This window comes from Acinonyx jubatus, chromosome E4 (assembly GCF_027475565.1).
Source record: "Acinonyx jubatus isolate Ajub_Pintada_27869175 chromosome E4, VMU_Ajub_asm_v1.0, whole genome shotgun sequence".
In the NCBI taxonomy this organism is placed as follows: domain Eukaryota; kingdom Metazoa; phylum Chordata; class Mammalia; order Carnivora; family Felidae; genus Acinonyx; species Acinonyx jubatus.
In genome coordinates, this window is record NC_069395.1 from 11,933,248 (window position 1) to 11,944,203 (window position 10,956).

The 10,956-nt window shown below is 41.0% G+C and overlaps 1 protein-coding gene across 5 annotated transcripts in view; it reads left to right on the forward strand.

Moving 5' to 3' along the window:
* The window catches only part of RAB3GAP2 (RAB3 GTPase activating non-catalytic protein subunit 2), a 102,923-nt gene that overhangs the window by 53,760 nt on the left and 38,207 nt on the right, over window positions 1-10,956 (forward strand). For all 5 annotated transcript variants that reach the window (XR_003425743.2, XM_027074994.2, XM_027074997.2 and 2 more), the window contains exons 11-18: window positions 552-631; window positions 761-850; window positions 3,185-3,324; window positions 5,089-5,305; window positions 5,872-6,015; window positions 6,467-6,549; window positions 7,098-7,162; window positions 9,639-9,729. Coding sequence is in view for 4 of the 5 variants with exons in the window: in XM_027074994.2 (XP_026930795.2) it covers window positions 552-631; window positions 761-850; window positions 3,185-3,324; window positions 5,089-5,305; window positions 5,872-6,015; window positions 6,467-6,549; window positions 7,098-7,162; window positions 9,639-9,729 (910 nt within the window). In the remaining variant the exon portion in view is untranslated. The remainder of the gene's footprint in view (window positions 1-551; window positions 632-760; window positions 851-3,184; window positions 3,325-5,088; window positions 5,306-5,871; window positions 6,016-6,466; window positions 6,550-7,097; window positions 7,163-9,638; window positions 9,730-10,956) is intronic.

The window sequence follows — 10,956 nt, forward strand, 5'->3', positions numbered from 1 at the left end:
ATAGCCCACCAGAGACTGCAGTAAATCAGGAATTGTAAAGTTACCCGCTGTGGCGGATACAAGTGGTGAAAATTGGTTCCTAAAAATAGGGGAAAGTTAGGTGCTGGACTTGGTGGCTCTTATTTCTCGCTTATAAAACAGCCTTCTTAGAATTGTCCAAACTATCTTTTTACTTTCATAAAAATGTACATTAAAAAAAAAAAAAAAAGAGGGACGGGAGCCAGTTGTGAGTAGACAGGAGATCCACAGCCTTGCTAGAATAATGCCATGTTAACGCCCTAGTTAAACTTTTGAAATTAAATTACAATTTAAGGAGGCTGATCCTGAAGATAAAATGGACTGGTGGTGATTTTACTTTTAAACTGTAGAGTTAAAACTTCTGATTATATTCCTACTTCCTAAAATCATGTTTATTGCACTCTCTGAAAGATGCTATTTTGGATGGTCCAGGCTTTACAGCCTTTCAAAATCTTTAAAAGTAAGCCTTGTTTAGAAAGTATATTTTGGTTGTCAGCTATTCCCTGTTCTCTTTCAAATGTCTTGTTTTTCAGGGAAGCACGCAACCATTATTATCTCATGTTGCCCTGGCTGTTGCAAGTAAGCTCACTTCGGCTTTATTTAACGCTGCCAGGTAATTACGGAACGCTTGACTGCAAGATGATCTAATTTGTATCTCGCTTGGTTTTCACATCTGTTTTGATAATCTGCACATTAGAATGTTGGAAGCCCTGGTTTTATTCTAAATTCTCTTTCCGGTCAGTGGTTGGCTCGGTTGGAAAAGTAAGCACGAGGAAGAGGTGGTGCCGAAGCAGAAGCCGAAGGTGGAGCCCGCTGCCCCGTTAGCTGTAAGGCAAGTTGGCCGTGCTCGTCTCCCATTGTGGTGTTTGTGAAAATGTACCGTGAAATGTATGGCCTTTAAAAAAAATTTTTTTTTTATGTTTTGTTTATTTTTGAGAGAGAAATGGAGAGAGCATGAGCAGGGCAGGGGCAGAGGGAGAGGGAGACACAGAATCCGAAGCAGGCTCCAGGCTCTGAGCTGTCAGCACAGAGCCCGATGCGGAGCTCGAACTCACAAACCATGAGATCGTCGCCTGAGCCGAAGTCAGGTGTTTAACCGACTGAGCCGCCCAGGCGCCACGATGGTCTTTCTATGAGTTTGGTTGATTTGTTGATCTCGTGAGTTTGTGGAGCTTCTGAAAGTCATTAATGTGAGACTTTTTCTGTCGGAATATAAACTCCACGAAGAAGGTGATTGTCGTGTGTTTTGTCCACAGCTGTCTCCCTGTCATACAGTAGGCGCTCAGTGTGTGTTTGTGGAGTGTGCTTTCTTGCAAACACCTAGAACCTTAGCTTAAGTTTTAGGAAAATTAGTTCTGTGATAGCTGTAGAGTTTTTTGTTAGGTTTATTTATTTATTTGAGAGAGAGAGAGAGAGCATGCCTGCATGGGGGAGGGACAGAGAGAGAGAGAGAGCAGCGCATCTGTGCTGGCAGTGTGGAGCTTGACATGGGGCTCAATCCCACAAACTGTGAGATCATGACCTGAGCTGAAATCAAGAGTCAGATGCTCAACCACCTGAGCCACCCAGGCGTCCCAGATAGCGGTTAGTTTTTTAAAGAAAGTTTAGTTTGTCAATCAACTGTGTAAACTTAAAAAGTGCTTAGTAACTTCTTTAAAAAAAAACAAAAATGAGGAGTCTGTGCATTCAAGCACTCTGAGGAATGCAGGCTTGTGCTTTTTTGTTGACTTCACTGGTGCTGTAGGATAGTGTATTTGTCAGATTGTGCAGGGAGAGGGCATGATTTTTGCTTGATTTTGTTTTTAAATCGTTTGTGTTACCTAATATAAAATACCTACCATGAAGGGAAACAGAATCAACCCCCCCCTTGTAGATATTCTTTAACTAAAGAGATATAACGAACTGTTATTAAAATTTATTGAAGATTATCCTCTAAGGTTGTTTCATATTATTTTAAAATACTGTAACACCTCACATTTTCTAAATTCACTTAAGAATCAAGAAGTAAGCCAAGCTGCCCTCTGCCTGCACACAGATGTAACAGAATTTGGACACTTTGTCTCAGGGGCTTTTCTCAAAGTGAGTGCACTTGGTCCTTTTGTAGTACCTCTTTACTTTTATCTTGCAGTTCTAGTAAGATTGGTTATAGACCAAGAACAGTTTAAAGATAATTATTTAGGGGCACCTGAGTGGCTTAGGTGGTTGAGCATCTGACTTCAGCTCAGGTCATGATCTCACAGCTTGTGAGTTCGAACCCCGCATTGGGCTTGGTGCTGACAGCTCGGAGCCTGGAGCCTGCTTCCGATTCTGTCCCCCTCTCTCTCTGCCCCTCACCTGTTTGTGCTCTGTTTCTCTCTCCTCAAAAATAAACATTAAAAAAATAATAATAATAAAAATATAGTTATTTAGAAGAGGGAGAGTTCTTCAGGCAGATTTGTTGGTGCCAGCAGAAAGTAGAGGTCAGAAATACAAACTTCAGGGGCGCCTGGATGGCTCAGTCGGTTAAGCGTCCAGCTCTTGATTTTAGCTCAGGTCATGATCTCACGGTTCGTGAGTTCAAGCCCCTCATGGGGCTCTATGCTGACGGATTGAGACCTGCTTGGGATTCTCTCTCTCTCTCCCCCTCTCTCCCTCCCTCCTCCCTCTCTCTCTCTCTCTCTCTCTCTCTCTCTCTCTCTCTCCCCACCTCTCTCTCTCCCCCCCCCTCTGTCCCCCTCCCCCTTCCCTGCTTGAATGTTTGTATGCTCTCTCTCAAAATAAATATCAAAAAAAAATGAACTTAGGACAGACGAAATATGCTTGTATAGAAGCGTAGTATTCTAAAATTGGTCATGAGGGTACTGTTTCCTCTGACATAACATTTCATCAAGAAAAGATAGTTATACTTGATATTCCCTAAAAATATAAGATTATGGATACTTATGTGGAAAATCTATGAAATAAAACTTACCTGTTTTTATTTTATAATGGAAGAAACTTCTTATGCATTTTGTGTTGCAAAGTGTCTGGTACAATTAGTTAATAAATTCACCATGAATCCGTGCAAAGTTTATATTTCTTTACCTAAAAGCAGATTTTGCCTATTTTATTTACACATTTCATTATTCTGTTAACTTTTTCTAGATTGGAGTTTGATTTGAGCTTTTTATTTTCTTTTAAATATCAGATTTGGACTTCCAGATTCCAGACGCCATGGTGAAAGTATATGTCTGTCTCCATGTAACACGCTGGCAGCAGTAACGGATGATTTTGGCAGAGTTATTTTATTGGATGTAGCTAGAGGAATCGCAATACGCATGTGGAAAGGTACTTCCTTATAAAAATCTAGAAAAAAGTTAATTTGCTTTTTACCCCTATAGTTGAGCAGTATTCTCATCCTTCAGCTTCTAATTAACAACACTGCTTAGTGCATTATGTGTATGCTTTCTTTTTTTTTTTTTAACAAGAACTCCCATCAGCCACACTTGATCCAGTCCAGTTGGTCTGTTAACTTTAAGTTTGATCAGTTTATACGCTTTTAATTTCTTCCTTATGTCCTTTTCAATTCTGTCCTTGTCAAATTCCTGAAGTCAGTTTCTTGCTCCTGTTATATTCATTCCACTTCACAAGGTCACGCTTAAGTCAAATGTTCTCTTCAAATCTAGAATGCTAAGTCTTTCAAACTAAAGACGGCAAAATAATTTTTGCTTATTTGACTTCCATATCCATATGCTGGGGTCAGTTTCTTGGTAAAATGTCAGTTAGGAGTTGTAGTTAGTTGCTAATAAACGACTCAAGTTCGGGATTGTAATGATATGCCCATGACAACCTCAGGAGCCCAGTCGCCTTTTATGTAGCTTCCCTACTCAAGGTTATTTCATGGTTCAAATGACTACTGGAGCTCCAGTCTTCTTGTCTGAGTTCCATGAAGGAAGAAAGGAAGAGGAAGAACTTCCAACTGAGCCAGTCCGCTTTGAAGATGATTCCCTGCCAAGCTCTTTCCACAGTGCATTAGTCAGGACTTAGTCACATAGTCATACCTAACTATAAGGGAGACTTGAAAATATCTAGGCACATTGTCAGCCTGAGAAAGGTAAAATCTCTTTGACCAAGGAAGAAGGGGAGAATGCATTGTTTTGCAATCCTTGGAATAGTAGTATGTCAGTAATATGGTAGGAAATCCCAGCTGTGATGCAGCGTGGTCTCTGCTTAGCAATGCGAGGAAAAATGGATTTGAGGAGATTAAAGTACTCTGGACAGATGGAGACCAGTATCACCTTCTTGCCAGAAAATTCCTGCAGTGTTTACCTGTTACATGTTTAAGTGTCTATAGAGGTAGGTTTTAGCACCGCAGACACATCATTTCTTCTTGGTGTTTGTCTTCTGAAATAGCATCAGGGGTGGTTCTCAGCAAGACTTTTCCAGAATATAGAAGACATAGGTGTCCCAGCGGGCCCACATCCACTACAGCGATGTTGTTGGAGGCATTGTGGCCTTCCCTTCTGCGGCTGGTGCTGTTCCCCCATATTTGGAAGAGAGGGGCCTGTGGCCGGTGGAAGGGGCCCCCCTGAGATGGAAGACTGTGTCGGCTGCCTCTTCTCAGAGGCAGGGGCTTCCTGCTGCCACCTGGCACCGCATCCCCCCCGTCTGCGTAGCACCACAGGATTTGAAAAGCACAAGATCAGGTTGATCTTTTTCTTACATTTTAATGGGACTTTTATTCAAATCCAAGCCTGGTAACCTCCCCCAGAGTTTTTAAAGGGAAAGAATTTTGTAAAGAGAAGGAGGAGAGAGAATGGGATCAGGGAAGGGACTCATGAAGCCTTAATGACAGCCGTTTTCTTTTTAAAGAAAAAAAGTGATCGGAAGCAAATTTAACAAAATTCTGGATTTAGTATGACTTGGTGATTGAGTCAGTATTTGTTACAATTATTATTATCTTTTCTGTTGAAGCCATTTCATAATAAAAAGGTAATGTGCTTTTATAGCTCTTCTTAAACCCCTGGCTAAAATATCCCAGAGTGCATCAGAAAGCTACGGTTGAACCTAGATTAATTAACTAATTAGCTGCCCTTTTCCTCTGTCTCAAAGGGTATCGAGATGCACAGATCGGTTGGATGCAAATCGTAGAGGACCTCCACGAAAGGGTACCAGAAAAGGCGGACTTTTCCCCCTTTGGAAATACTCAGGGTCCAAGTCGTGTAGCTCAGTTCCTTGTGATCTACGCACCCAGAAGGGGAATCTTGGAAGTGTGGGGCACACAGCAGGGGCCCAGGGTAGGAGCCTTCAACGTGGGAAAGCACTGCAGGTAAGCCGCAGACCCCGTCATTTTCCTGGTTACAAAAAGGAATGCTTTTGTTCAAGTAAAGCTTTTATTAAAGCTACTTATTAGATTGCAAGTCGTTTGAGAATTGCAGTGTTCTCTATTATGGTTTTTCCCTGTGAGTGCCTGGTATATAATTAAGGATTAAGTATTTAATAACAACAACAAAAAATCTTAATGAAAAGGCCATGATATGCTACTGAATTTAATAAAGTGACCTGTGGTGTTGCCATTTGCCCCCATCCCTCACTTATGCTGTGGGGGCTCAAAAGGAGAGATTCCTTCAGATTCCCATGGAGATGATGTTAAGTGAGGTGAATGCTTTGTTTGCCATAGGCCTGTCACTTAATTTTTCTAACACATTTTAACAAGGCGTCATTCTACCAGTCACCTCTGCTTTACTTGTGTTTTTGGTATCAGTTAGTGTTTATTTTACTTAGTGGTGCCCCCAAATCGAGACTAATGTAGGGGTCCCTAGCTATAATATAAGCACTTCTGGTCATTTCTCCTTTCTCTAATATTCTTACCGTATTGGTATGTGATTTCCTCAGGCTTCTGTATCCTGGCTATAAAATAATGGGCTTAAATAATGTCACCAGTCAGAGCTGGCAGCCACAGACTTACCAGATCTGTCTTGTTGATCCAGTGTCTGGAAGTGTGAAAACAGTAAACGTTCCTTTCCATTTAGCACTGAGGTAAGATCTATCAGGTATCCCTCTGCTAGCTTTTCCATCCCGTGTTTTGCTCTTGGTTTTGTAGTTATTGTTTTGTTGTTGCTGTTTTTTTCTCATTAGACAGGGATCTTTATTTTATTTTTTTTAACGTTTATTTATTATTGAGAGACAGAGAGACGCAGAGTGTGAGCAGGGGAGGGGCAGAGAGAGGGGGAGACACAGAATGGGAAGCAGGCTCCAGGCTCTGAGCTGTCAGCACAGAGCCCGACGTGGGGCTTGAACTCATGGGCCGTGAGATCATGATCTGAGCCGAAGTCGGTTGCCCAACCAACTGAAGCGCCCAGGCGCCCCTAGACAGAGATCTTTAAAGTTAAGTAGGAAGAACATAAAGGAAAAGAGAGTTGGAGTGTGCCAGACTTAGAAGGAAAGCGATTTCATGTTCTGTAAGAATTTGTTGTGTTTATTGTTTTAGCGACAAGAAGTGTGAGCGAGCCAAGGACATGCACCTAGTGAAGAAACTGGCGACCCTGCTGAAAACAAAACCTCCCAATCTCGGTGGGTGTCCCTTAGTCAAAATAACAAAGCATGCTCTTTCATCATTTTCTAAATTAATAGCATATTATAAATGGAGCAATCAAAATGGTTCAGGGGCGCCTGGGTGGCTCTGTTGGGTAAGAGTCTGACTCTTGATTTCAGCTCCGGTCATGATCTCAAGGTCGTGGGATGGAGCCCTGGGTCGGCCTCTGCGCTGGTCGTGGAGCCTCCTTGAGTTTCTCTCTCCCTCTCCCTCTGCCCCTCCCCTACTGTTGTGTGCTCACTTGTGCTCTCTCTCTCTCAAAAAAAAGATTCATCTCTGAGCAGTTGCAATTCCTTAAAATAAGGTGAGCTGCAAGTAATCCTGTATATATTTTATTGGAATTGCTCTGTAAAGATGAAGCTTGCCACCTGGGAGATATTAACATTCATGTAAAGTAACAATGTGAGAGAAACCAGAAGTCCTGTAGACTGACTGATAGCTACAAATATATGCATTTTTCTTTCCACATAAAGTTTACCTTGTAATAATAGTGAAAAATTTAGTTTGGTTAATTTTCTCTTTGTAGATTTGGTTGAAACAGAAATAAAGGGATTAATTCTTGATATTAAGTATCCTGCAACGAAGAAACAAGTAAGTATGCATGTGAATTTTCCTGACGAGTGGCTGTAACCTATTTCTCTTAAGAAAGGCTTTGTTTTCCTCTTTCCCTCCAAACATGACAGGTTAACGTCTTCCTTTTCATGTTTTTATTCATGCATCCTTTTTATATTCATATATGGAAGTTGTGTTGTCTCTCTTTCTCCTTCTTTTTCTTTTAAAAATTAAGCAGTACTACCATACACGTGTATGCATGTTTTAGACACACGTATCTATACATAGCATTTATTCAGATTAAAGAATAATAATAAACACTTATGTATGACCACCCCCCTGAGGAAATAGAATGTTACCACGAACTCTGACGAGCCTCCTGTCCCTCCTCAGTCCCCTCCCCCATCCCTAATGTGACCAGTGTTCGGAATTTCATTTCTCTACAGTTGATGGATGTACTGCATGTGCTCACATACTGTATGGATTCCACCCTGTGACTCTACTTTCTTCACTTGCCTCCTGTCGATGGGCATTTAGGTTGTCGCCGGTGTTTTGGTTTTTTGCCATTACCGTGATACCGTGATTATCCTTGTACTAGGATACTGTATCTTTGTTTCCTGGCGCCCGGTGTGCAAGAGTTTCTCCTGAGTTTTACACCTAAGAGGGGAATTGTAGGGCATGAGCTACGCTAGCTGTACTAGTTGATGAAAAATTGCTTCTCAAAGTCCTTGTGCTGCTAGTTCGCGTTCTCACGTGTGCTGTGTCAGAGGCCCTTGTCAGGCTTCTTGAGTTTTGCCAGGTTTGGGATTCTGCTGTGACAGTTCACTGTGATTTCTGTCCTCGCACCCTCTTATCAAAACCCTCATAATGCTGCTTGAGTTTTGGCTGTCTGAGTTCTTACACAACGCTTCAATCCCCATGGACATCTCTGAACTCCTAGTCTACTTTTAATCAGAACCGAATAGCCAACGGCTCCTTGTTTTCTAATTACTTTATGTACATGGGTTATAGCTCACCAGTTTTTTTTTCCCTTTTTACCTCGTTTAAGCCTCTTCAGGTAGGGTCTTCACCAAAGATGTCTGTTTCATAATCCACAGCAACTAAAGTAATGCCGGATGTGTGGGAGAATTTAGTGAATACTGATTTCTTATCCCCTCTTACTGTGGTAGTCATTTTGTTGAGACACTTCTTGTTTTATTGTAAAACAGGCAAGTCCCTGTGACTTTTCATCCAGTTTCCATTCTGACAGGGCTAATTAGCTGTCATTTTCCTCAGGGCAGAGTCTTGGTTATGAAAGCTGACGTTCCTCTGACAAGGCGGGCACCCAGGAAAGGTAGTTCAGAGAATCTGTAGAAAGGGAGGGCTCTCACCCAAACAAGGCTTCTCATTTTGATACTGTCTTTTCTCTTACCTTACATCCTGGAACAACAAAACTGGGAACTTTAGCATATTACAAAGTGTCATCTTGGCCTTTTTAAAAATTACTAGACTACTGAATTGTGCGTGAAACTATGAATTTTATTAAAAATGCAGGAAAAGCTGATAGTAAAAGTTGTGTATTGTTTTCAACACTAAGGGGGGAAGGAAACCAGGCTAGGCTTGAGAAAACTGAACAAATAGGCAGCCAGCTGCCCCTCTGTGTAATAAATACCAGAACACAGGCGGTTACATTTTCTTGGGTGTTACCTTTCTCAAAAGTCACTTTCTTTATATCCACCATGTAGTGAGGCAACTACATCATGGGCTTGACCGACCTCTTGAGCCACCCTCTGGCCCATTTCTTTCCCCCACACACACAGAGGGTGTTGTGATACCATTTTTGTCTCATGCCATATTCTCAGCCTGCTTTTGAAACTATTTAATCTCATCGATAAAAAAGCCAATTTAACGTGGTAGTGTGAAAGGGTAAGTATGAGCTTCAGCCGCTGTGTCTACCCATTGGTGATTCTGATGGTTGCTTCTTTAGGCATAAAGGGAGATTTTGGAACTATGGTGAAGGCTCTAGAGCATCTACTGGGGGAGGGCAGGAGAGGTAGCTGGGGTGAGGTGGCGCCATATATATCTCCCATGGCCTGTAAGTTGACCTGGCCGTGCTCAAATGCACTCATTAAGCAGTAATTAAGTTCTTGTCAGATTTTGTTATTGGCACATCAGCAACAGCTTCTGCTTTGCATTTATGCCCGTGGGGTGTAGACTTACACTCTTCTTACTGGTGAATGGCTTTGTCTCGGTTTCTGTTTGTCTTGGCCGTTCTGTTAAACACCAGTTGCCTTCTAGTTGTCTCATTCTGAGTCCGGACTCTTTGTCATCCACCATATTGGGTATGCGATGAAATTCATTGATTATTACGTATGATGCAACCAACCCTCATTCTCAGGTACGTATGCTAAAACATCTTACCAATGGAGCTTCCCTTGGGAATTTGGGGCAACGAAGGTGTAGGCATAAATACAAAGCTTAAAAAACAAAATCATTACCTTTTAATTGTTGCAATTGCTCAATATCTTTCTTCCAGGCTTTGGAAAGCATTTTGGCAAGTGAACGTTTACCATTTTCCTGCCTTAGAAACATCACTCAGACTTTAATGGACACTTTAAAAAATCAAGGTAATAGGGTTTGTACTGATTGGAGGTTCTGGTCTCACTTCAGATTTTACAATTCTGATTATAGAAAGCTGTTCCTGTGAAAGATACCATGGTGTTACTTCAGCGTGGAAATAATACACATAAGACATGGTATTTGGAGACTTTTACTCCCTATTTAGTATACGCGCTGATCTTCATCTGAGCTTTCTCTGAATATAAAAGTATTTCTCTTTCAAATCTCTCAACTGGGGGAAGGACACCAGCATAGGATGGCGAGAAGTGATTATTCTGATACAGCTATACACATGTGAAAGCCATTGGCACGGGGAGGAGATGGGCTGGTGGTGTGCAAAAAACAGCCAGGTTCTCTTGCTGGCATTTTCTTCTGTTTACCTTTATGGGAGGAGAACGGTTTCTGCAAATGAAGAGTTCTTTAATTTTGTTTTGACAGGGAAAATGATAAAAAAATTTATGCTTTGAATGAATATTCTTTTAGTGTATAGAATCCACATTTTCTCATCCATTTCCCTCAGGAACAACTGGGGACTTCCCAAATCAGACTATGAGTAAATTATTAGTTCTGCTTTTGTTTGTTCTTGTTTTTTGCTGTTCAGAATTTGTCGAAAAAGAATTACATCTCTATCTGTAGGATTTTAACTCTGTACTCCAGCTAGCTAGCCCAGCAAAATTCAATTTGTTCAGAATCCCTAACATCAATTAAATTGTAGTGTGCAATTTGCAGACTTCATCTAGTTGTGACTTTCTGCTTGTCATGTTAATTATATAAAGCCAGCTTTATATTTATATTTAAGCCAACGTAAAGTGGTTTAATTAGCAAATCATAGTATCCTCTTTCAACACTTACAGCATCCTAATTTTGAGATTTGCTTTCTCCACACATATTTAAAGCTGCCTTTTGGAAGATAGTGAACTTCTTTAGTGCATACAACTTGTTGGAAATGTCTGTTAAAAAGCATAGTATGCTTCTGAAGCTCCCCTGTCCCTCAAGGCTTTATCAAAATCTTAAAATTTATTAAATCAGAATTTATCTGGCACTGAGCTGAGAATAAACCAAACACCACTGTTGGAGCTCTATAAAATCATCACTGGTTTCAAGTTCTACCCAGAACTGGGATTCCTAAAAATTTTACCTATTTAATATGTTAATAAGTTTTATTGTGGCTATAACAACTCTTGGGGGTAAAGTGTCTGTCTTTTGAAATAATGGTTGTTTTATATTAAGTTATA